Below are 27,412 nucleotides of genomic sequence, written 5' to 3'. Positions count from 1 at the left end.
TAAGATGACCTAATCACTGTCTCTGGTTTCTCTGATTTTATTTTTATTTTTTAAAAATTAAGAAGTCAGAAATTGGTTTTTTGTTGTTGGGGAAGAAGTGGAGAACAAGTATGTTTTTTCTATTCCCTTTGACATGACTCTACCTCAGACCATTGCCTTTTCAAAATAGCCCTGTTTCTTCCTTCTAGCACTTGCCTTCATCATTCTCCCTTCCTCTCTTCCTCCCTCCATCCATCCAGTAAACATGTATTGAGCACCTGCTCTGATTTAAACCATTGGTTCTCAACCTGGTTACACATTAGAGTCAAGGAGAAGCTTTTAAAACATACTAGTATTTGGGTCCACCTTCCAGAGATTTTGATGCAGTTGGTTTGTGGTAGTATTTGGGGATCAGTATTTTTCATAAAGCTTCCTGGATGATTCTAATGTACAGCCAGTTTGAGATATACTGGGTTATATACTATGCTAAGTGCTGGGAACAGAAAGAAATAATGATATACTTCATAGTTTCAAGATTTTAATCTTTTACAACCTGTAATTATAAAAGTATGTAATTTGATGACTGTGATATGTATAGTAAAATGTGTGAATACAAAAGGTGCTTGTCCAGCCTCAGTGAGTCAGAGATGACAAGGAGGACATTATAGTCAAGTTAGGGTGAGAGGTACAGATGGAATGATAGGTTTATTTTCATAACAAACACTTCTTACTTCCCTCCTCTGTGATTCCCAGTTGCTGACTGAAGACATGCCCCAGCTTTGTGACGTCTTTGAAAGCCCTCCTTTATGTGGAGATGTATCATCCATACTCTTTGAACCTTTTCTCCTCTTATTGCTGTATCCTTACTTGCGCTCCAGTCAAATGATTACTTATTCCTCACTTTTGTCCCACACTTTCCCCTTCAGGACTTCTGTTCATGCTTTCTTCTTCCCCCAGGCCTCCATGCATTTTCCACCAGTCCAAACTTGGTCTGTTCTTCAAATTCCAGCTCCATTGCTGTCTCTTTCATGAAGTCTTTTCTAAGCCTCCCAAACACCCCTTTCTCTTTGTCTCTGTCTCTCATGTAGCAGTTATTGCACTTGTTATTCTATAATTTTTTGTGTAATTGTCTTACCTTTAGAATGTAAGCTTTTTCCAGTTAGGGAGCAGTGTGTCTTACTCATTGTTGAGTCACCAGTCCTAATTAGTCTTAACATGCAGCTGGGAAGCATATTTGTGGCATAAGAATATGAAGGGGAAGGGAGCTGGTTGGATTCAGTACCTGCCCCCTTAGTACTCTTTGTCCCCACTGTTTTTTTTTCTATTTCTGTGTGGAGAAAGAAGAGAAAAGGGATACGAATGAAAAGGAAGTACATATATGATTTGTTTCAGAATATGTTTTGTGTACATGGTGGTGGTGAAGTTAGGTTCAGATTTTACAGGGGAAGAAATGGCATTGGAAGCAATTGAGGGAACATTTTGATAGGACTTTGAGAGAGGATACAGGTAGAGAGGTGACTGAAGAGCATGACATTTGGAAGTCAGTCTTAATACACCCAGAGAGTTGCATTTTCCTTGAATGCTTGCATGTGTGCTGGGGCTGTGAGCCCACATAGGCCAGAATTTTGCAATAACTTTCAGATTCCATGGGGTGTCTACCTCTGCCTGCTGAAATAATTAGTTACCATCCATGAATTGGTGTTCCAGTTCTCTGTAGTTTTCGGGCAAAAGTTTCCAGACATTACCTGAGTAAAACCAGCTTATATTATCACATGTTTTCAGAGCATAGTCTAGTGGTCTAGAGCCAGACCATCTCTGTTTGAAGCCTGGCTATTGTGTTTACTAGTTTTATAGGCTACATGGAGTAAGTTATATAGCCTAGTGTGTCTCAGTTCTCCTCTGTAAAGCAGAAACACACACCTAGTAGGTATGTTGTGAGGTTTTAATGAAATACAGTAAGCTCTTAAAACAGCCCTACGTATAGTAAATGGCATTTTATGAAGTTTTTAATAAAGTTGCAGTATGCTAGTATGTCCAGAATTGGTTCCTTCTGGTGGGTTCTTGGTCTCGCTGACTTCAAGAATGAAGCTGCGGACTCTCGTGGTGAGTGTTACAGTTCTTAAAGATGGTGTGTCTGGAGTTTGTTCCTTCAGATGTTCAGATGTGTCCGGAGTTTCTTCCCTTCTGGTGGGTTCATGGTCTCACTGACTTCAGGAGTGAAGCCGAAGACCTTCGCAGTGAGTGTAATATCTCTTAAAGGTGGTGCATCCGGAGTTGTTCATTCCTCCTGGTGGGTTCGTGGTCTCGCTGGCTTTAGGAGTGAAGCTGCAGACCTTCGCGGTGTTACAGCTCGTAAAGATAGTGCAGACCCAGAGTGAGCAGCAGCAAGATTTATTGTGAAGAGCGAAAGAACAAAGCTTCCACAGCATGGAAGGGGACCCAAGCGGGGTGCTGCTGCTGGCTTGGGTGGCCTGCTTTTTTTCCCTTATTTGGCCCCACCCACATCCTACTGATTGGTCCATTTTACAGAGAGTTGATTGGCCCATTTTACACAGTGCTGATTGGTCCATTTTACAGAGTGCTGATTGGTCTGTTTTACAGAGTGCTGATTGGTCTGTTTTTACAGAGTGCTGATTGGTGCATTTACAAACCTTTAGCTAGACACAGAGTGCTGATTGGTGCATTTACAATCCTTTAGCTAGGCAGAAAAGTTCTCCAAGTCCCCTACCCGATTAGCTAGACACAGAGCACTGATTGGTGTGTTTACAAACCTTTAACTAGACACAGAGTGCTGATTGGTGCATTTACAATCCTTTAGCTAGACAGAAGAGTTCGCCAAGTCCCCACCCGGCCCAGAAGCCCAGCCGGCTTCACCTCTCACTAGTAGTGATGGACAAAGTTCTTCTGCCCTTTCCTGTCCTATCAATAATTATTTATTACTTGCCAAGCAAGCTAACAGTGGTGACCAGAAAGCTCCCATCCAGTTATCCAACAGCATTTAAGAGACATTTGCTGCTTCTCTCTCTGCATAGGGGCCACTGGGATTACCATTTATTGAGTGTTTTCTGTTTACCAGTACTGTACCAGGTACTTTATATGTATTATCTTAACACAGCCACCTAGAAATAGGCTTGAAGAGATTAAATAACTTTTTCAGGATTGCTCTTCTAGGAGCAGGGCAGAGCAGGCGGGACTCAGTGTTGTAATAACTATGTGTTAATAATCCACTATTGTCATTGTATAAAGCACTTGCTGTGTGCCAGGCACTGTTCCCTGTGCTTTACGTTCATGAACTCCGTTAATCCTCACACAGTCTGGTGAGGTTGGATGGAGCCCATGGCTCCGTGGAATTCGTTAGAAAGGGATGATAGTGTTCTTCCATTCCAGGCACTTAGGAGCCACTGCTTGTTATAAACAGATCTCCTTAGAGGCAGAGAATTAACACTGCCTGAGATGTGCTCATGCCAGGGCAGTTGGAGCTCATGTGTGTGGCTTTCCCTCTCCCAACACTGCAAATTGATCTTTTCAGTCTCTGTGTTATGCCTGATGAGTCTGTCCTGGATAGGCAGAGCTTCTCTTTAGATTCACCCTGAAGTCCTGCAGAGGGGTTGGTCTGCAGCGTGTCTCTACTGTAGTCTTTCCCTATTAGTTTGTGACTGTGGGAAAGTTTATTACTCCTTTGTGGGATGCTTGAACTTGTTATCTGGCAGCATCTTCATTTTTCTTTTCCAGTTTCCATTATCCCCACCACCGCCCCCATGCCATTACTGGTGACAGAGTTTCCCTTTAAAATCTTTGATTTTATATCTAATGCCTAACTGTCTGACACATAGTAAAATACTCAGTAACTATTTGGTTGAATAACCAATGAATAGAGGGAGGAAAAAAATCATTTTGTTTTACCAATCATTCTTTGCTTTTTTCACAACAGTTTGTGTCAAAAATGACCATTCTGTCTGGTTTATGTTTTCTGTCCCAGGGAAGTGTGGTTTTCTCTGTTCATTGATTGACTCAGTGTTAATTGAGCTGTCACTGGGGCTCACTCTGGCCCACTTGCAGCTTATTGTGCCAGGTACTGGCTTAAGTGCTGGGGAAGGAGAGGTGAATAAACAGGCACTTGTCCTGCCTTTGTGGAGTTTATAGTCTGGTTGGGTGAGACAGATATTAAACAAAAAAAATCCCTACTGGAATGTAGAGGTCACAATCTTTGTCTGTTGCATTCATTGCTGTATCTCTAGCACCCAGTACAGTACCTGACATGTAGTAGATACTTAATAAATATTTGTGGAATGAATGGATGAAGTGGAGTTACAGAGAAAAATAGAAAAGTACAAATTGTAATAAGTGTTTTGAAGGAAAATTATGATCTTTCCCAAAGTTCTGACTTCATTCTAAGACAGGGTTAGTATCTCCATACATAATTTTACTTGCTTTTGAAAATCAAATGAGATAATCTATTTAGATTGATAATTTATTTAGACTTGGCTATAAGCTATTAAGTGCTAGCAAATATACATTTTAATCTCATTTTCCACCTCTTGTGATACAGCTATGTAGGTGTTGACCTTAATGGATGTCAGGGATAGGTCCCTAATTGCTTCTTGCTTCTCTCATAACAGTAAGTTGTGGATTCAAAAAAAATTTCATTCTGACCGCTTAGCATAGTGCTTTGCTTATTTTAGGGACCCACTTAATATCTGTTGAGGGAATGAAAAATTGACATAGATGTCCCTGTAACACCTTTGTGTGTCTACAGTCTTTTCAAAAATTCTGAGGTAGCACAAGAGTGCCACCTACTGTTCAGTTAATGGAGAGACTGTGTCTGTGTGCTTAGTCATCAGTGATGTTGGTTGCAGATAATAGTTAAGAAGTACTTTCACATATCTCATACAATTTGAGCCTCACAAAAATCCTGTGAGGTAGATTATCTTAATCCCATTTATTTCCTTCCCTTTTGAGGATGGTAATGCTCCTCTTCCCTCCCCATTATTGAAGTCTGGACTTGATATCTGGTTTGATTTTTGAGTGGTACTCAACTGTAAAAGAGAGTCCTGTAATTCCTTTTTGTTCTAACGACTGGAGATGCATAATATTCACATAATTAATATAACTATAGTAGTATACTATAAATTAGTAACAATAATTTATAAAGATATGTTTGAGGGCCAGGCAATAAATGCTTTACTTATTTATTTTTCATGTAATTGTTTTAGCAATCTTATCAGAGGATAGTGTTATGCACACTCTGTCCACAGGGAATTTGAGGTTCCAGAGGATTAAATAGTTTGTCCTAGGCCATACAGCTAGTAATCGATGATACTGGCAGTTCTGACTTCACGGTTTATGCTCTTCATCTCTTTTCTATATTGACCTATACCCACTGCATTATAAACTCATATAGATCAATTCTGTAATAACGTTGAGCCAAAGAAGCTCTTCCAGCACTCTGACCAGATGATAGCCTAATGAATCTTTATTATAGTCTCTTTGAGTTGCAAAGTATCTTTGCAGAGTTGCTGGGGAAACAGGGCTAACGGCAGCATCACAAGAAGAAGTATCAGGTTGGTGCAGTAATTGCAGTTTTTGTCATTAAAAGCAATGGCGAAAACTGCAATTTGCAATTACTTTTGCACCAATCTAATAGATAACCTAAAATGATGGACATCAGGGAAGGCATGCTGGGGGGGCATTTCATTAGGCAAACATGTATCTTGAGATCTATGGTTGTGCTGAGCAGAATGGCTTGCATATTATAAGTGCTCTCCAAATGTTTATTGCAGGACATTTCTATCTTAATTTTTGCTATGACTTTCTACAGGTGTTTGGTTACAATAGCAGATAGTAGTATATTGTATTATTGGCCATAGAAAGGCTACATAAAGACTTACAGTCCTCATTGCCTGGATGTTATATATTTACATTTTTCAGATTTGTGTATGGGCTCTTGAAATTGATAAACATTCTTATATAAATGTTATAGATTACATAGCAGCCCTTTGTCAGTGTGTGTGTGTGTGTGTGTGTGTGTGTGTGTGTGTTTTGTTTCAGAGAGAGGGTCTCACTGTGTTGCCCAGGCTGGCCTCAAACTCCTGGACTCAAGTGATCTGCCTAACTCAGCCTTCCAAATAGCTGCAGCTACAGGCTTCACACCACACTCAGCTTTATTATGTATTTTTTAAAATCACCAGTTTTTGAAAATACAGAATTATTATGTGGGAAGTGGTCAGTTAAAAGATTTTGCATGTTAAGGAAAGTTGGAGACTTGATTGGGCACTGCTGATCCTGTAGCTAAGAGAGGCATTGAAAGACCTATCCTGCCATCTAGTTTCACCCTTCATGCTGAATTTGTTTCACGTCTCCACTGCTGCAAAATTATAAGAACTAAGGCAGTGAGACTGAAATGTACCCAAGAGACAAGGTTTCTCCCCACTGAAAAGACAAAACTACGTGCTTGAGCAGCATTACTTTGCAGTAATCTTGAACACAAGGTTTACAATTATTTGAACCTATCATCTTCTTAGTGTCCTGTATTATTTAGAGAATATGGTGTAATGTTTCAAGTACTAGAGATTTCCCAGAAGTTGGATAAAAAGGAGGGATTGGGGAAGTAGAAGAAGCAAAATGTATTGTGATTAAATAAACTTGAACCAAATTTGATACTTTTTTTTTTTTTTTTTTTTTGAGATAGAGTCTCACTTTATCACCCAGGCTGGAGTGCAGTGGCATAATCTTGACTCACTGCAAACTCCACCTCCCAGATTCAAGCGATTCTCCTGCCTCAGCCTCCCGAGTAACTGCGACTACAGGCATGCGTCACCATGCCCGGCTAATTTTGTACTTTTAGTAGAGACGGGGTTTTGCCATGTAGGCCATACTGGTGTCGAACTCCTGACCTCTGGTCATCTGTCCGCCTTGGCCTCCCAAAGTGTTGGGATTACAGGCATGAGCCACCGCACCTGGCCAATACTCCTTTCTAAGCTCCGAGCATGTTGGCACATTTGATTTGGTTTGCTTTTTCTTTATCTGTAGGCCATTTGATATTGGGCCATCACTGAAAGAGGCCTGTCCTTCTTCTTTTCTAAAAAGCAATCTAATTGAATGACATGGGCTCTTTTTTTGAGAGATGATGCATAGTTCCCTAACATATCTTTGTGTGAAGTTTAGGACAATTAGCTGAGGTGTCTGAGCACTAGTACCTACATTTCTGAATAATTTTAATAAGATGAACCCGCTTAATGATTTTGGAGATAGAAATGAAAGAAAAAATAGAGCTCTATAGGAGTTAGATTAAAATTTCAGTATGGAACATCATGAATTATTGTGATCTCCGTCAGGATTTTAGGCTGGTTATAATGGCTATGTGCATTTTGTATGTATGGAAAAAGGAAATTTCTCATTGAAACTGACTTGTCAAATATTTCTCTCAAAAATTGCAGCATTAGTGCCAGCAGTAGTTCCCAAGGGCTGTCTCAGCCATCCACCCAGACGACTCAGTATCTGAGAGCTGACACGCCCAACAATGCAACTCCTATCACCAGTAAGAGTTAATTTAATTCTAAAGCCAGTTTACTGAAGTTGTCTATGCTGCTTGCCAGTGGTCTTGCGTGGTTAGTGTACTTGTGGGACATGTTGTGTAAATCGTATCTAAAGTATGCAAAATTAGGTATGCTCTTCAACTTTGGCTTTCTAGAGCATTGAATGAAACATTCTAAAATTGAGGTATCAAAAATGAAATTTAAGTTTGCTAGAATTGGTGTGGCTTTGGGGAGATTTCCGTAGATTTATTATACTAAAAGGGCTACTAAGTCACTTCTATAGAAATTCAAAAGGAAGATTTTTCAGGTAACTATATGGAGTTAACTATTGAGCTGCATAAAGACAGAGACTTTACACTGTAGGAATTGTTTGATGGTCTTATGGGCCATGGTGAAGACTTTACATTGTTTTTTTTTATCATAATAGGAAGTTAGCTACCACTGGAGAGTTGAGAATGTCGGATCTGATTTCCTTTTTTGGACTGGCATTTATTCTTTAGTAAAATAAGATTAAGAATATCTGTCCTTTACCCAGTGCCCTATTGTGGTTTTCCAGTACTGTCTCCCATGAAAAAGAACCAGGATTTTTTGGAGAAATGGCTGATTCCAGGTCTGGGTTAGGAAGTGAACAAGATAAGCCTGGGACATGTTGCTGAGTCAGATATCAAGGAAATAGCTAAGACTTGAAGAGCTTCCACTGGCTAAAGATGGGACCATTTGGTCATCAAAATGAATAATGACTATAATGAATTAAAACGTAAAATGTGTAAAAATCCACAAATTTGTAATAATACCTTATTTAACAAAATTGCTCATTATGAGAGGTGACTAAGGCTCCAATGAATACCTTACTCTACCAACTGACTACATGAACTGTATTTCAGGGTAACCAGATGGTGGTGGTGGATGAGAGAAAATTTTTCTTTACGGATGATTCTCAGCTAATAAATGTGGAAGAAATTATATAATTATCACATGTGCAACTCCTGATAAAATAGTTGATTCAGAAAAAGACCATCAGTGATTAAAAGGAAAATGGGGAACTCTGCCATTGAGGGATCAGGCTGTCACCACCTGAATACACTGATGAACTCAGCATTACTAAAAGTAGGGGACCTAGGTATTTCGTACCCAAGGATATGATGTACCATTCATGGAGCATTCTTTTCTCTCTCTGCTGCACCCCCTACAAGTTAACCTGGATCTGATCAAGGTTATAGACCTGACTTACAGTTTACGGGAAATACTACTTGAAGAAGTAGAGGCCAAACATTTTCCAGGGTAGCCGACCCAGTTTCTTCAATAAGACAGTGGCAAGAAAAAAGGAGAGGAGAAGGCATTATACAGTAAACAAAATTTAAGGGAAATAATAATAGCAGCTACTCTTCCCACTAATGAAGAAAGAAATATATGCTTTTTAGGAAATACGATAGATGTGAAAGTAGTTTAAGCCACTCAGAAGAGGCACATCATTGCTTTTAATGTTTAAATATCAATCTTTGCTCATTAGAATGGATTCTTAATTGTTATATGTGACCTCAAAGAGGTAGGGAATTGTTGTTATATATGCTAAAATACTTTCTTAAAAAAGTCAAAGGGGCCGGGTGCGGTGGCTCACGCCAGTAATCCCACCACTTTGGGAGGCCGAGGCGGGCGGATCATGAGGTCAGGAGATCAAGACCATCCTGGCTAACAGTGAAACCCCATCTCTACTAAAAATACAAAAAATTAGCTGGGCGTGGTGGCTCATGCCTGTAGTCCCAGCTACTCGGGAGGCTGAGGCAGGAGAATAGTGTGAACCCAGGAGGTGGAGCTTGCAGTGAGCTGAGATCACGCCACTGCACTCCAGCCTAGGCAACAGAGTGAGACTCCGTCTCAAAAAAAAAAAAAAAAAAAAAAAAAAGTCAAGGGAAATAAATTTATTTATCTTTTAAAAATTGTTGTCATCAATAAGAAATTTACTTGTTTGAAATTGTGGCCGTTACCTTAAGGCACTAGGTAATTTACTTACTACATATATATATACTAAAAACAAACACTTTTTAAAAAGGTCAATAGCAATACTTTTGTTTACAGATAGAAAAAGAGGAAGAAAAAAATATTTGAAGACATAGTAGCCAAGAATTTTCTAAGATAACAACACAACAGATTCACAGATCCAGGAAACTAAGAGAACTCCAGGTAGAATTAAACATAAACATTCACATGTACTCACACACCTAGACAGTCTGTCATAGTCAAACTGCTGCCAATCAGTGGTTTCAGGTGGTGTCAGTCTACATCCATTGTAAAGTTGCCCAAAACTTTTCATGTGGTTCTCCTGGCAACCATTGATGATCATTGGATAGGTCCACTAATTTTGGGGGGAGGTTTCTTCCCAATATCTGGAGATGCCATTCCAACTTCTACTTGCTAACACCAGATTTTCCTTTTATTCTAACATTTTTTTTCTTGAAGTGAAAACTAATTTGTGGCTGTAAATTCTGTTCTTACTGTCATTGAATTAAGAATGAGTGGGAATTAAGGGAACTTATTAAATTTGTATCTCACAATGGTTTTACTAGGATGTGGTAATACCAGAATAATTACATTGATTGTGTATTTTGTTTGAAAAAAGCCTTTTCAAACAAAATAACTTTTTGTTTGAAACTTTTTGTTTGTTTGTTCAAACAAAACAACTTTTCAAATGAAGAGATGTTTGAAAAAAATATTTTCAAACATCTCTTCATTTGAAAAGTTGGTTTGTTATGAGACTATATTAGAAAATCTTTTGGGAGAAAAACTGTCCATAAGAGGGATTAAATGAAATTTCACAGATCAAAGCTTGTTTCATTTGGCTAAAAGGCAATTGAAGTGGTGGTCCTGGTAATACTATTTTTAGGATTTCTTGTTGCAGTTCAGAATTTTAACATTTTGGAGTAGCATTGTGGTGGGTGAGGAGACATTTCTTTAACATTTAGTGTGGCCTTCAAATAACTCCCCTAGTTCATGTATATGCTTGTTTCCTTTTATGGTTCTTACACTCATTCCTGTGAATTGAGTCCTGAGGTTCTAACTGAACTAGTTGACCCCAATACCATAATAAGGGTATTTATATTGCTTGGTTTGGCTTTGTTGGCTCCTTAGGTTATCCTACCTTGCGGATAGAGAAGAACGACTTGAGAAGTGTCACTCTTTTGGAGGCCAAAGCCAAAGTGAAGGATATAGCAATATCCAGAGAGAGGATAACTCTAAAAGATGTACTCCAAGAAGGTATTTATTATCTCAAAGTCAGTTTTTTAAGTATGATTTAATGTTACCACTATAGACACTTTTTTCAAAAATTTAAAAAATTTCATCTCATTTTGTGTCTAAGATAAGGATAGGAAGCAGTGTATGGTTTTTCTTTTATAAAAATTATTTTCATTTGCTCCTATACTTGAATGGGCCTTGTACAACTTTGGTGCAGTTCTTGATTTTCAAGTATATTAAAGCATGTATATTATTGTTGGCTATATTTAAGGTGTATTCTCTGTTTAGTTTTTACTTAAAATGACCACTACCTGGCAGGTCTCTCTGAGATATTCTAAGTTACTTTCTCTCTGACGGATAACTTGGGGGTTGTAGCGGAAGGAATGGACATGGGCTTTGGTTTTGGTCCTAAGTTCCAATCCCACATTTTATTCTCTGTGTGACTTTGGAGAAATCACGTAATGTCTTCAGTCTCCAGTTCCCTCTTCTATAAATTTGGACTGCGTTGTCATCTCTTAGACTAGTTATAAAGATGAGATGAAATTAGGTACAGTAAATGAATGAACACATAATAGTGTTTGCCAGGTATTAGTATGCCTACCTTCCCCCTCCCTGGGCCTTGCTTTCCTTTTTGAATTGGAGGGTATTGATTAGGGAGATGCTGAAAGAAGAGGACAGAAATTAATAATAAAATACTGCACTGAGCTCTTCATGTTGTTAAATAGAGAATTACTTTTTTACCTCTGCTGTAATTCAGTTTGGAATGCTTTGGATACTTATGAGTCCTCCTTATGTATTCCTTTGCTGGTTGGGACACATTTAGGTCAATCACAGCTAAGTCAGGTACTTAAACTGTCCCCAGTAGCAAATGGTAATTAATGGAAGCAGATTTTCTGGTATGTCTTAAAATGCATGATTGCCACTTGTTAATAGTTGACTGTTTTCTAAGCATAACTAGTTTGCAGATCTTTTTGCAATCTGAAGAGAGTAAGTAGACCAGGTAACATTTTCTAAAGAATAAAAAAAAGAGAGATCAAGTAATAATGTTATATTTGCAGTTTCTTTTGGTCTCTGAATGGATTAGAATAGGCAACCTGTTGTAGTGGTGTGATTTGAGAAGAAGGAATTCTGAACCAGGTAGAGTTTTTCTTTATTGGTCTTTTCAGGCCCATAGTAGTTTATTTTTAAATTCTTTTGATTTCAGAAAAGAAAATATGGTGGCTGATTAACATTTAAAAAGGTGGTCAGGTTCACTGGAAATCTGATAAATGCAAAGAAAACAATAGTTACATGCGATTTTTTTTTTTTACGTTAGTTTGTGAAAAAGTAAAAAGATAATTTCTAGGTTGATGGGTATGGAGGAACACACGTTCTTTTACATTGCTGGTAGGAATGTGAATTGCTGTAACATTGTGGTAAAGTAATATGTACATACATATTTTTGTGTATGTTCCTTACTTCCATTGTTTTTAAGTATATGTAAATCTATGTTTGGGAGTAATATTTAAAAATGGGACTAGGTACTGGGAAGAGGAGACAGGAGGTTTTGCAGTGCTGCAGTGCAAGAGAGTTAAGAAGCTCAGTCAACAAGGTGAACTTGGGTGGAGAGAGAAGGGAAAACCTTTGTGAGGAAGAGAGGTCAGGATGTGTAGCTCTATGTATTGACTAGAGTGTTTGAAGATATTTACTCAGCTTCAAGCAAAATGTCTTAAATGAAGATTATCCAAAGTCTTTTCTGCCTTGAGCATACAAGTTACTCTGTCTCTAGGCCACAGTGAAACCCGATACATGGATACTCTAGGGCTACAGTAATGTTGTTGATCACATATGCCCTTGTTATTTTTGTTTTATGTCATATTGTGCCAGAAAGTTTGGTACTATAATTTTATGAAGGTTGTATGATCTCATTAATTATTACTTCTCCTTTTAGGTACTTTTGGGCGTATTTTCCATGGGATTTTAATAGATGAAAAAGATCCAAATAAAGAAAAACAAGCATTTGTCAAAACAGTTAAAGGTAGGATCTTTTTTCCATAGTATTTCCATGATGCTCTTCTGTCTCAGGTGGCTCATGCCAGCAAAATTCTGTCTTAGTTTCCCAGTGTGTGCCAGACCTTTAAAATCAGTCCATGTTAGTTTAGCTGAAAACAATAATTGTCTTATATGAGCCTAATTGTTTTGGAAATTTGGGTTGTTCTCATTAAGTATAGAGAAACAGAAGTCTGTTAAATTAAGACATGAGACATCTATTAGATATTACTCAGTTAATTGCAAGTCAAACTGCATCCACTTGATTTCATTGTTACTATGTTTAATGTTGGTATACTTTTGCAGGTATAGCCATAGTTGGAATTGCTGGCCTAAGGGTGTGTACATTTAAAATTTTAATAGAGCCCAGGTGCAGTGGCTCACGCCTGTAATCCCAGCACTTTGGGAGGCCGAGGTGGCCAGATCACCTGAAGTCAGGAGTTCGAGACCAGCCTGGCCAGCATGGTGAAACCCCCGTCTCTGCTAAGACTACAAAAATTAGCCGGGCGTGGTGGCTCACGCCTGTAATCCCAGCTACTCAGAAGGCTGAGGCGTGAGAATTGCTCGAACCCGGGAGGCGGAGGATGCAATGAGCCGAGATCATGCCACTGCACTCCAGCCTGGGCGACAGAGACTCTGTCTCAAAAAAAAAAAAAAAAAAAAAAAATATTGTTAGATTGTTCTCTAAAAGATAGCACTGGTTTATATTGTCATGAATGGAATAACTGTTTTCACATATTCTTCTTTTGGGCCAGCATTTGAAATGTGATGCCTAATTTTTAATTTATTGATGTGTATAAGTTATTTAATTAAAGATTCCCTATCAAGATACTACAGTGTTATTTATGCAGGCATATGGCTTATTTCCTATTACTGGTAGATTAGCAAGACTTTAAAAAATACTAGAATTTTAATTACTTACAACAGATACTTGTGAAAGCTTAAATAGTTCTGAATTAACAGCTGGGTGCAGTGGCTTATAATTGTAATCCCAATGCTTTGAGAGGCTAAGGCGGGACGATTGCTTGAGCCCATAAGTTCAAGATCAGCCTGGGCAATATAGCAAGACCCCCGTCTCTACAAAAAATAAAAAAAAAATTAGCTGGGTGTGATAGCATATGCCTGTAGTCCCAGCTACTCAGGAGGATGAGGCAGGAGGATTGCTTGAGCCCAGGAATTCAAGGCTGCAGTGACCCCTGATCATACCACTGTACTCCAGCCTAGGTGACAGAGCAAGATCCTGTGTTAATTTTTAAAAATGATAATAATAATTCTGAGGTAAGTCTTATAATTATCTAGAGAGAAAGAAAAATGTTATAATTTATAGGGTGCTTAATGTCTATCAGGTCTGATGTAAATTGAGAAGACATGGTAATAATATCTAAAAACAAATTTAGCACTTTCCCTTCAGAAACTGAAGGGAAGATTAAATTCAGTTTTGTGAGTAGAAAGTGATAAAATTTTACACAGTTTATGAAGTTAATTTATAAGAACTGTTTCTAAATTTACTTAAAGGAATACATGGAAAGTATGAAGGGTTTATGTTTATTGGTTGTGAAAAGTTGGGTTGTACCAATCTAACAAAAAATCTTTGGAATTGCTTTTAATTGAACAAAATTGTTTGTTTAAGGCCGCTACAAATACATCCATACACACACACCTCTTTAATATTTTCTAAACAAGTGGTTTAAGTTACTGTATCATTCAATATTTATTTTATTCATTCACCCCTTCCCAGCACCAAAAACACTTTTAAAGGGTAATATTTATGTGTTAGGTCCATCCTTTCTTGTCCTTTTGGCTAAGACCAAGTGTAAGTTAGGTCCCAGTAGGTTTTCTGACTAGGAGAGTTTACATATTACTTTTTGTAAATGTAAAATTTGAACCATAAGGTTATTAAACAACAGCCTTTTGTTACTCTTTTCTCATTTTTTTTTTTTTTAAGGAAACTCCTTAATTCAAATATTTCTTCCAGGGTTTGTAAGTATTCTATAGACTGTGTGGAACTGGGCTATTATTGACTTGTTCCGAATTAAGGAAGGAGGTTTTTATACAAAATTGGTTTGATTTAGGGTTGGAAGGGGAGATAAAAGGAAATAATAGTGATAAGAAAACACAATGAGTATACTTGGACTGTTTCACAAGATAAGGCTTCTCTTTCCGTATATGCTTGACTTGTAGTCACTGGTTGTTCCTCTGCTTTACCACTGTAATTATAATGTTCTCTGTGAGCTGTGCGGAAATAAGAGAAAGCACAGTGAGTCCTTACCGGGGACAGAGGGGAAGTGCATTGACCAGGATACTTGCCTCAAATTTGTTAGAGAGAGAGCGCCACATGACTGTCTCTGAGGTTGATTATTTTGGAATGCTGTTTTTATGGTTTTAGTTGTAGCCACATAGAGCTGACCAAGGTCTTTCACAAATCTGTATGCTTTGTTACATGTTGCACAATTAGAAGTGTAGCATAAAATTAAAAAAAAGTGTTTTAGAAAGCACTGACCTTTGCCTTTAGGCATAAGCAGAAAATTGGAGTTTGGCTTTTAAAAATTTTCATAATTTTATACAGAGACTTCATAGATACTCCAGTATAAATTTCCAGAGATTGAAATTAGCAACCCGAATCTTACACAGTAAATATTGTGAAATTGAATTCCATAAAAGAAATGAATCAGTTTGGATTTACTGGTATTAAGTTCTTATTTTCTTTATTATAGCTACTAAATTTTTATAGTTTTGTAAATAAGCAAGTGTTTGTTTTTAAAAATCATTTTATGCATCCTTGTAACTTTTAGAATATATTTAATAGTACCCTTTTCAAATGTGTACATCTTGAAGATAGACCTTTCATTATGTAAAATTAAAAGACTAGGATGAGACTGGGAAAGGAATCCAAGAAAATGAGTTTTTCTTACTAAATGGATAAAGTTATTTTATCTTTAATTGAGTTTTCTTAGATCATCATTCAAGTGTCCTTTGCTTTAATAGAACATGCTTATCAAAATTAAAAACTTCAAAAAAGTAAGTACAAAATGACACATTCTGAAATTACCGTTTGTTGTACTTAGATCTCCTTACCAGTTGAGGGAATGGTAAAAGTCTTTTTAACTGGGCAGGGACCTCCAACTATTACTAGTTTTCAGTCTTGCAAAGATCCTGCTAGCCTCCAGTAGTCCTGGCCATAATTTCATTAGAAATTATTTAGGTTGTAGAAAGAGTGATAAAGGCACATTCTGCCATTTACTAAGAAATCCCACATTTTAAGCAGTTTGTAGACACTTAAGAGTTTATTCCGGCAGACATTGGTATGAAGCACCTTTTCCAAAGAAGTACCGAATGTTTCAGATCCTTGGCTTTTTGTCTACCCATTTTACATTCCTACAAAAGTCTTAACTAAGAGAAGTTGCTTGGAAAGGGGACACTTAGTAGCAAGTAATGGAAGTGAAGCAAGAGGAAGTGAAGCAGGAATGAGATCCCAGTGGGTAGATGTGGAAGTAAATGAAATTTGAGATTTCTCAGCTTTGACAGTTCCACATTTAAAGACCAAATGTGATAATCATAGTATCTGAATTCAGTGGGGTGGGTTTTATTGTTGGTTCAGCATTTTCCTAGATGGGTCTAGAATATGAATCTTGGCTTTGCTAGTCTTTTACATTTCTCTCTTCCTCTTATTGCATTGGTCCGAAGCTTTATAAATTATTATTTAATTAATTAATTTATTTATTTATAGACACGGTCTCACTCTGTCGCCCAGGCTGGAGTACAGTGGCACAATCATAGCTCACTGCAGCCTCAACCTCCTGGGCTCAAGCAATCCCCCTACCTCAGCCACCTGAGTAGCTAGGAGTACAGGTGTGCAACACCACACCCTGCTAATTTTTTTTTTTTTTTTTTTTTTTTGTGGAGATGGGGTTTCACCATGTTGCCAGCCTGAGCTTTACAAATTATTATTGCTGTTTTTACTACTGATGTAAAAATTCGTTATGGGTTTCTTTGAAAGGGTTTTTAAGAATATACTATTAAGTTTGTTTTAACATTTAAAAACTATTTTTTAAAATTCAAACTCATTTCTTATTTGTTTATTATGATTATTTTGGGAGACAGGGTCTTGCTCTGTTGCCCAGGCTGGAGTGCAGTGGTGCAATCATGGCTCATTGCAACCTTGGCCTCCTTGGCTCCAGCAATCCTCCAGCCTCAACCCCCTCAGTGGCTGGGACTGCCAGTGTGCACCACCAGGTCCAACTAATTAAAAACACTTTTTGAAATAGAGATGGGGTCTTGTTGTATTGCTCAGGCTGGTCTTGAGCTCCTGGCTTTAAGTGATCCCCCTGCTTCAGCCTCCCAAAGTGGTGGTATTACAGGTGTGAACCGCTGTACCTGGCTGCATTTTCAATTTTATAATAGAAATATTCTTTTCAAGCAGTGGAGAAATTCCTCTATACTGTTAAGGTCGTGGTCCCTATAAGATGAGGAATCCTTGTGGATTTGTGCAAATATTTGAAGGCTTAAAAATTCCTTTGGAGATGTAGACTTAAAGATATTGGTAAATTGCATTATCATGTTTTTGTTTCAAAAACATTGACCTAAAAGTTCATTTGTTCTGTTTTGCTACTTTGGACCAAAAACCATGAGTTTAGAAACTAAAACTAAAATGGCATAATTCTAATTTTGGTTATCATATGAAAGTTAAGTATATTTTTACTACTGTATTATTAGTTCTTTTTGTTTGTTTTTAACCACAGAGAAGTAAAAAGAAGAAAGCAACAGAATAGGCCATAATCTCCAGTCATAACTTTTGTAGTCATTTTATACCTGTAATGTTTGTTAGGTTAGGAAGTATAAATAGAACAGAAAGGTACAAAACCTAAATTCTCCCATCTTGAAAAGTAGCCATCATATGTAAACAATTCCTTAATATGTAAGAAATATTAGGATATGTAAACACAAGTTGTACCTTGTTTTTGAAATTTAATATACCTTAGAGATCTTCCTCTGTCAGTACATATCTCATTTTTCAAAAGTAGCCACATATTATCCCATTGTGTCAATTTAATTCGTTCTTTGTTAGTGGGTACTTTGGTGGTTGAGTTTTTTGCCATTGAACAGTGCTGTTATTACATTGTACCTAGATGAGCTTTTGTGACTATATCTGTAACAGAGACTCTTAGCAGTGAGATTGATGATGCAAGGTATATCTGCATTTCAAAATTTTGTTACATATTGCTTTCTCCATCTATCCAAGCTACTATTGATGAACCTGTTTTCTCACACTCTTGCCCAAACTCTTAATAGTAGGTAGTGGAATTTTTTGTGTCTCAATTTGATAGGGGAAATGGCATCTACTGGTTTAATTTGCATTTCTTTACTTAGGACTGAGGCTGTGAGTCGTTTTGTAATCTTGTGTGTCATTTGTTTTTTATTTTCTCAGTAAACTGTGTGTTTATATCCTCTGCCTCTTTTTCTTATTGATTTATATGAGCTATTTAAATAGGAAAAAAGGAAGTTAGCAGTATATATGCCTTATGTGTTGCATATATTTTTCCAGTCTGTTATTGCATTTTCTGCTTTGTTTATGGAAACTTAATTGATTTTAATATAAAAATTCCTGGGAAAATTGACCTATTTAATGAGACTGCAGTAGAATTTTTATCTAGATCTATTTAGATTTACCTGTAACTTATAATGAAAATCTATGTACCTTATAGTTCAAGATAATTATTTACTAATAGCAGAAAATGTTAATGCCATATATGTAGTATTATTATTCAAGACATTTTCTTTTCTTTATTTATAGATCAAGCTTCTGAAATTCAGGTGACAATGATGCTCACTGAAAGTTGTAAGCTGCGAGGTCTTCATCACAGGTGAGAGGAGAAACCAGCAGCATTTCAGTGTTGAGCATGGCAACACTTGATGCCGCATTTTTATGTGCAGAACATTGTGATGACTTCTGAATTGAAAGCTTTTGTGGAATAGCTTAATTTTTTTTTCTGAATATAAAAGTGAAGTGCATTCTCATTGCACAAAACTTAAAAACACAGTAAAGTATAAAAGAAAACAAAGAATAGTATGTAAGCCCACATCTGGATAATCATAGCTAATCTAGCTAATCTTTCCAGAAATAATTTATACATATTTATGTGCACATTTCCCTTTAAAAAATAGGATGATGGTTTACATATGTTAAAAAATATTTGTTATGAGATTTTTAAACGTATAGGACCTCAAAGTCAAGTATAATAAACATGAATAAATCTTCCTTCTAGATTCAGTGATAGTTAACATTTTGCCATATTTTCTGTGTTGTGTATGTTTATGTATTTATCCATCTGTATCTAGAGACATCTCTAGATACAGTATATAAATATTTTATAATAAATTAGACATCTCAGTACTTTGAGTGCATGTCCAGCATGTATTTTCAATAAAAAGAAGATATTTTTCTTTGTAATCATAATATCACTGTTGTCTTTGACAAAGTTAACATGCTTCTTAATTTAAGAAAACAATGTATCTGACTTCTGATGTTGGCAACTGTAAATCCATGTAGCCATTTAAAAAGGCTACATAACAGTCCACTGAATGGATGTACCACATTTTATTTAACTAATTTCTGGTATACAATCATTATGCCATAGCATGATTTTTAAAAACTACTTATAGTTCTATATGAAGGCCTTTTTTTTTTTTTTTTTTTTTTGGAGACAGAGTCTCGCTCTGTCACCCAGGCTAGAGTGCAGTGGCCTGATCTCGGCTCACTGCAAGCTCCGTCTCCCTGGTTCACGCCATTCTCCTTCCTCAGCCTCCTAAGTAGCTGGGACTACAGGCACCCCCCACCATGCCCAGCTAATTTTTTCTATTTTTAGTAGAGACAGGGTTTCACCGTGTTAGCCACGATGGTCTCGATCTCCTGACCTCGTGATCTGCCCGCCTCGGCCTCCCAAAGTGCTGGGATTACAGGCATGAGCCACTGTGCCCGGCCATGAAGACCTTTTTTAAAAGCTTGGTATTGGTCCTGTTCACAGAACTATAACAAAAACTTCTACCTTTTGAGACAGAAAAGCAACTTAAATATAACATCATAATGTGTGACAGTATCAACATTAGAGCAAATTTTTTTTAAAGCACTATATAGAGTCAACATAATTTGTATGTCTACTGAAAATTTGATCACATATGTTTAAAAAAAGAACTGGTCATCTCTGTTGGAAGATGTTTATGGGCTTCTGAAAAAATATAGTTTCTGTATACTTTAGACAGTTCCTTGAGTTCTGCTGAAGAATAAGGTGACTACCGAGAGCCTTACTTTTAAATTTAGTTATATTTTGGTTCATATTCAGAAGGATTTGAGGACCTAAAAGGAAGGCAGCCACAGTAAGATAAATAAAATGGTAATGAAAAAGAAACTGAGTTTTTTGGCATTGTGGTGGTAGAAGAGAAAACAAATGAGCCAGCAGTAAGGAGAACAAATATTTTTACTGTGACTGAACATAAAACACCTCCTAGCTTCTGGGCAACCAAGGGTGAAGGAAACGCTAAAAGTTGATAATCTCAGTAGCAGAAGGGACAGAAACAGTTGGAATATTGTCCTTTTTGGCAGTGTTGAAAGTGCTTAATGGTCTATTACACTGACTCTAGGGAGAAGGGCCAAAGGTGTTTAATCTTAGTATATAATGTTAACCTATTACTTAGATACCTAGCCAATGTTCTTACCCCAGTGAAAGGTTTGCATCACTTCAGCACAGAAGTGAGTAGCAGGGATAAATGTAGACAAAGCCAGGATTTTCCCAAGAAACGGTTTTATATTCACTGTAGCCTTAAAGATGTCTTGGCTGAAAAATGCTCAGAGCAAGCATTTGCAGTATTGTGTCTCATGCAGTTTTAGATTGTAAGGTTTTGCAGCATCCCACCAGGATGAATTAGCAGTCTCAGGAGGTCCTTAGGGAATTGAATGACATGACATACTAAATTGGGGTTATTTGATACTGGGCATTCAGTCCTTTTGAGGAAAGTCTTGTAAATGTAGGTTATAGCTTGATTATGCTTAATTGTTCTTCCTTCTATGAGGTGATAGCAGGAGTCCTAGTTACAGTGAATAAAACACATTGTCAGCATGTAGAAAGTATATTATTCTTTCCATTCACTGTAGCAGTTCATTTCATTTTTAAGGTGACCAGGGCCTATCACACATTTCGTTTTGATCCCTGATATGTGTAGACTGTTCATAGCTATACTTATGTATTTGTTTGTTCATTCTTTAATTCATTCAGTACCCATTTTGCACTTGGAACTGTGTTAGGCAGAAAGAATGAAAATGAAATGATCTTCAGAGATCATATTATAGAATTTATCAAGCAATAGAATATAGAATTTATTCAGCAAGAAAAAACACCTGTTTTTAGATTTTGCCTTTTTAGCTGGTTGTGGCATGTAATACAGCATGTTTGCTTCATGTTTTAACATCCATGGTTACGGATTGTACACGTATTGAAGTGTTTTAAAGCATTTTGAAATCCTTTCTTTTCACACATTTTTCCACTGGAATTTATGAAAATAATTTTATTATAAGTTAAAATAGCTGTATACATAAAAGATATTTACCTATTTTAATTTCATTAGAAGTGCTTCATATCAAAGTATTCTTGAGCTATTTCTCCTTATAGTTTGGCCCCTTCATTGGCCCAAGGATGCCTGATGGTGAACACTTCTTATGCCAAATGGCTCACAGCTCTCCCTCTGTAAGCGCCCTCAACAAGACTGAGAATTAGAGGCAGTTCTTGTGCCAAGCCCCACAGAACCTACCCTTCCTCTACCTTCTTTCTTCTCTATAGCATCTCCTGCTTTCATTCACTCTTCTTAGAGATCCAGACCTTCCCCTTTCTCCTCCTTTTCGTTACAAAATGGGCAGAATGAAAAACAGCCATTTGTACTTTGAAACATTTTCATGAAGTTTGTTAGCTCTACCAGTGGATTTTTAATCCTGTGGTAGTGGAATAAAAGATGTGACTTCACCCAGCAAACCTAGTGGATAAAATGTCTTTAACTCTGCTAAATGAATTTCAGTCACAAAGAAAGAAACAGAAGTAATCTTTGGTGGGTTAAATAGATTAGGCAACAGTGTTTAATGGTATGCCCAAGTTAATCCTGAGTGTAAACCTGTAGTCATTTTAGTGTTCATGGGAGTTGGTGGAAAGGAGGCTCTGTAATCTCCCGTGTGATCTCCCTTGCTCCTCTGGAGAGAAAGTCTAGTGGTCCAGGGGAATGCAGAGTATTAAATCAGATGAAGATTTGATATTTTTCTCCGTGTACTTGCTCTTTGTCCTTGGCAGGTTACCTAAACTTTCTCTCCCAGCATGGATTTCCTTGCATATAAAGTGGAACTCCTAATCGCTGCCACTCGAGCAGTTATAGAGAGGTTGCCTCTTACAGGTTTACTCATCTTTAAGTCCTCATTTTCCCACCTCCTCAGGGTCAGTGCTTTCCATGTTAGTAACTCCTGCAAATATGAGGGGAGTGCACAGCTTTGCCACTTGTGCACTGGTGATTGTGCCACGGTTTTATAACTGGGGTTTAAAATGTGATACATGCTCAATTAAGACAATTTTTAGGAAATACAGAAAACAAAGCTGAAATTATCTATAGTCTTACAACTTAAAGACAACTCTTAACTCTTTGCATATTTCCACGCAGACCTGTATTATTATTATTTTTCTCCATTTTTATAATTATCTTGCAAGTGTGAATTTTGTATCTTACTTTCTTGTAAGATAAGCTTTTACTCATATTCTCATATTGTAACCAATTGTGACTTATTATCCTGTTATTCTTTCATTACTTTTGAACATTCAAGCTGTTTGCTACTTTTTACTAATATTGCACTATCTTTGTTCATTAACTAGCTTTTTGATGTTTGATGTATTTCCTTATTAAACATCCTTAGAAGCAAGATTTGCTAAGTTAAGGAATAGGAATGTTTTAAGGCTATTTGTTACTGTTATTTGTTATTAAATGTTTGTTTTATATAGCATAGAATACAAAGTGTTGGGTGTAAAAATTGCGTGTACCTTAGTTTTTGTCTTCTAGCAGTTTTTAGCTTAGTGGGGAAGATGATATAATTATGTAAAAAGTTACATAACCTTGGGAAAAATTAGCAGTTATTTCAAGATGTCAGTGGAGGAGGTGTTATTAGACAATAGGATGAAATGTATGTATGTATGTATGCCATAGAAATTAAAATAGGAACGGGATTGTCCACTACATGCTTGGTTTTATTTTGCACATCACAGCAACCTTTTATGGTTGGTGGGGTCCCTATGTTATAAGAATGGAAACCAAAGCCAAGAGACAGATGGTCACTCTGATAGTAATTGGTAAATCTGGGATTCAAAAATCTGATTCTAAATCCAGTGTGACCAGCTAAGGACTTTTTGGCTTTTGTGGCAGTTTCAGCCTTTTAGAGACCTTTTTTGGTGATCATATTCTTGACCACAGTCTGGATTGGGCCTTTTTTTTTTTCATGTGTGATAATGGAGTAAGTGGGATATTATTATCATAATACACTCATGGGCAAGTCAGTTTTTAGATGTCACTGATTAATTGCCCTTTGGAGTAAAGATATAGTGTGGTTAGAGTGTGCCTTCAGAGAATCCAGCCCAGAGGAAGCAACTCTGAGTTTATGACTTTTCCCTACCAAGAATGTGCATATATGGGGATATATGCACATATATGGGGAACACTTAAGTCTGGTTTAAAATACAGAACACTTATAATTTTACATTTTTAATGGTAATCATGTTTTTAAGTATTTTGGGGATTTTGTTTTGTTTTAGATTATTTTTATTAGCAGTAAGCCCCTAACATTTTGGATTCCTTTGTCTTTCTCCCAATTTTTTATTATTTTATAGAAATCTTCTTCCTATTACTCATGTGTGTATAGAAGAAGGAGAAAAGCCCATGGTGATATTGCCTTACATGAATTGGGGGAATCTTAAATTGTTTTTACGACAGTGCAAGTTAGTAGAGGCCAATAATCCACAGGTGAGAAAAATTTGCCCAAATACCAATTATTTACCAGTAGTTTCTGATAATGTCTTTGAAAGTAGATATTAACATTCTTAAATATAAACTGTTTAGAGGCCTGCAACAAAGAACCTCAAAATGAACTACAAGGTATTTATAACCTGTTGATTTAAAGGAAAATGTTGGCTTATGTTCCTGCCTTGAGGCTTACACTGTGCTGATGCTGAAGTTTTCCTTATATTTTCATTGTGTACTTATTCATAACCAACTCAAACCCTTTGTAATACCATCTTAGGTGTTTTCCTGATAACTCAGGGTACTAGATCTTCCTCTTAGGAATGGAAACAGACTTTCTAGAGCCATTTGGTTCATACTATACCAAAGGCTGGTGATGAGTGGAGGTCTAGATTGTGGGAGCTAATTGGATGTATTGTTAATATGCTTGGCTGTAAGATGGCAGTCGTCTAAGAGTGTTTCTCTTCCCTGCTTGTGTTTATAACTGTAAAGCAAAGGTCAGATACCAAGCATATTATGATGGTAGTGGTAGTAAAGCCTAGTGGGTTTTTTTGCTGTCAGCTGTATCTTGTTGTCCCATTAAGTTGCTTTAGGATTTATAATAGTATACTTACTATAGTTGCCAGGAGAAAGTGGGTTCAAAGGCTGCATTGAGTATTTGGCTTAATATGTATGATATGCTTTGTAAATTGACAAGACTAAAGCTGGGATTCTCAACAAGTGGTTAGAGGCTGTGGCTCATGTGCATTACCTGGGGAAGGATTTTATTCCTCAGCCCCAAGTACTGTCATACACCTAGAAGAACCCATCAGCAGAAAAAGCTAGGAGCTTATACTTTGGGTTTGTGTGTGTTTTTTGTTTGTTTGTTTGTTTGTTTTTTTGAGATGGAGTCTCGCTCTGTCGCCCAGGCTAGAGTGCCGTGGCATGATCTCAGCTCACTGCCAGCTCCGCCTCCCAGGTTCACGCCATTCTCCTGCCTCAGCCTCCCGAGTAGCTGGGACTACAGGCTCCTGCCACCACGCCCGGCTAATTTTTTGTATTTTTAGTAGACGGGGTTTCACCGTGTTAGCCAGGATGGTCTCGATCTCCTGACCTCGTGATCCACCCGCCTCGGCCTCCCAAAGTGCTGGGATTACAGGTGTGAGCCACCGCGCCCAGCCGCAGGGTTTTTTTGTTTTTTGTTTCGTTAGACAGGATCTCAGACACCAAGGGTAGAGGGCAGTGGTGTGATCACAGCTCACTGAAGCCTCAACCTCCCATGCTTAAGCAAATCCTCCCACTTCAGCCTCCTGAGTAGCTGAGACCACAGGAACATGCCACCATACCTGGCTAATTTGAAAAAAAAAAATCATTTTGTGTAGAGACAGGGCCTCAATATGTTGTCCAGGTTGGTCTCGAACTCCTGGGCTCAAGTGATCCTCCCACCTCAGCCTTCCGAAGTGCTGGGATTATAGGCATGAGCCACTGCACCAGGCTTAGACTTGTTAATTTGAAAATAATCCCAAGGAGAGAATCTCCTAATAAAAACTACTGTTTTGGGGAAAAAAAAAGATTACTGAATTATAAACATTTGAAATATTACCTTGCGAACTCAGCATTCACTGAACAGATGTATTGAGCAGCTGCTCTGTGTGCTGGATATTGGGGAGATACATCTAACAGATGAAAGGAGACAGAGAGTAAATGGTAGATTACAGAATAATAAGGACTATAGTTGATATAAGTATAGGGATATATGGGAACATAGTCTTGGTCAAGAAATAGCTTTTAAAAATTCTGTGTGTAGGTTTAAAGCAGTATTTTTGGATGGAGTAGGATTGTGGAATAAAATAAGAAAGTAAGAAAGTGCCATCATATTTGTGTGCTATTTGCAAACCATGTTATTTTTTGTTACCACAGGCAATTTCTCAGCAAGACCTGGTACACATGGCTATTCAGATTGCCTGTGGAATGAGCTACCTGGCCAGAAGGGAAGTCATCCACAAAGACCTGGCTGCCAGGAACTGTGTGTAGGTGCCATGAGCTTGACGCTGCACTTGATGTAGAGTGCTTCCTGGATTTGGGGTTCTCTGCGAGTCACAGTGGGACTTGTGTTGTATTTAAGGGTGGTGGTGATCCCTACTTTTTAATACTCTGATTGCATTTGATGTTCATGTCTTTACTTTTCAGCATTGATGACACACTTCAAGTTAAGATCACAGACAATGCCCTCTCCAGAGACTTGTTCCCCATGGACTATCACTGTCTGGGGGACAATGAAAACAGGCCAGTTCGTTGGATGGCTCTTGAAAGTCTGGTTAATAACGAGTTCTCTAGCGCTAGTGATGTGGTAAGTGCCGGGACCCCCAGATAGAAAAGAATAGAGAAACAGCTTTCTGTTTTTAAATGTTTTACTATTTTTGTCTTTTGGGTTTTTAAAAAATCTGCTAGCTGTTCCCAGAAATTTTTATCCAGAAAGCAAGTGTAATTAGCTGCCAGTCAACCAGTTTATGGAGAGGAGCTGTGACCCAGACCATAGGCCAGCACTGTGTGTAATCTCATTTCATCCTCAGTACTGCTCTGACAGAAACACTTTTTTTTTTTTTTTTATAGAGACAGAGTTCCACTCTTGTAGCCCAGGCTGGAGTGCAGTGGCACAATCCCGGCTCACTGCAACCTCTGCCTCCCAGGTTCAAGCGATTCTCCGGCCTCAGCCTCCCAGGTAGCTGGGATTACAGGTGTGTGCCACCACAGGCACATGCCCAGCTAATTTTGTATTTTTAGTAGAGACGGGGTTTTACCATGTTGGCCAGGCTGGTCTTGAACTCCTGACCTCAGTTGATCCACCTGCCTCTGCCTCCCAAAGTGCTGGGATTACAGGTGTGAGCCACCACGTCCATTGACAGAAGCACTGTTAACACTAGGAGGTAGGCTGTGGTATCCCAGTTTTAAAGGTGAGGATTTTGAGACTCAGGTTCCAGTAATTTCATTATTATTTCTTTCTTATATAAGAGGCAGACCAAATCGTTGCCAGATCATAAAGATGTTTTCTTTTTTTCAGATGACCTCTTCTGAGTGTTATGGCCCGTAAAATTTGTAATTCCCCCCGTCATCCTCTTCCTTTTGTCAAGTTTCTGGGTGGTTTTGCCACTTAGCCAGATCATAGTTGGGCCCTTTGTGATGTATAGTTTCAGAAGCCACGTTCACTTGTTCATATTTTACAGCCATTTAAAATTTCTGTCACTTGATTTCTTAGTCTTATTTGGAAGACTAAGCGTAATTTACTTTCCTGTCTCTTGCCTGTTAGACTTTATTATTGTTGCAGAATATTTAGGGATTAGGTAAAACTTCTGCTTATAGGGTCCCACATATGTTCACTCAGTGATAATCTGTTTGTGTTATATGTAAAATCCTATAGAATAATTTGCTTCTAAGCTTCAACTGTAAGAATTGGGCTTACTGTATCATTGTATTTTGTGTGTCTATATTTTATAATTTAGGGCTACTCTTGTTTCAAAGTATGTTTTAAGGATTAATCTTTTAATCATGTATTACTGTACGCTAATTAATTATATTAATTGGTATATACTCATTTCCTCAGTGTATGAGTTTTCTGTGGCTGCTGTAGC

At 37.6% G+C, this 27,412-nt stretch overlaps 1 protein-coding gene across 2 annotated transcripts in view; it reads left to right on the top strand.

Moving 5' to 3' along the window:
* Nucleotides 1–27,412, top strand: part of RYK (receptor like tyrosine kinase) — a 93,991-nt gene that overhangs the window by 49,445 nt on the left and 17,134 nt on the right. Inside the window, exons 7-13 of one of the 2 annotated variants that reach the window (XM_024245009.3) lie at nt 7,416–7,516; nt 10,641–10,766; nt 12,676–12,762; nt 18,565–18,634; nt 23,675–23,807; nt 25,704–25,813; nt 25,974–26,133. In XM_024245009.3, coding sequence (XP_024100777.1) covers nt 7,416–7,516; nt 10,641–10,766; nt 12,676–12,762; nt 18,565–18,634; nt 23,675–23,807; nt 25,704–25,813; nt 25,974–26,133 — 787 coding nt within the window. Of the gene's footprint in view, nt 1–7,415; nt 7,518–10,632; nt 10,767–12,675; nt 12,763–18,564; nt 18,635–23,674; nt 23,808–25,703; nt 25,814–25,973; nt 26,134–27,412 lie in introns of both variants that reach the window. The other variant, XM_054552657.2, reaches the window with a different exon arrangement.

Source organism: Pongo abelii, chromosome 2 (assembly GCF_028885655.2).
Source record: "Pongo abelii isolate AG06213 chromosome 2, NHGRI_mPonAbe1-v2.0_pri, whole genome shotgun sequence".
Lineage (NCBI taxonomy): Eukaryota > Metazoa > Chordata > Mammalia > Primates > Hominidae > Pongo > Pongo abelii.
The sequence above is the reverse complement of the archived record's forward strand: the minus strand, read 5'-3'. Positions and strand labels throughout refer to the sequence as shown.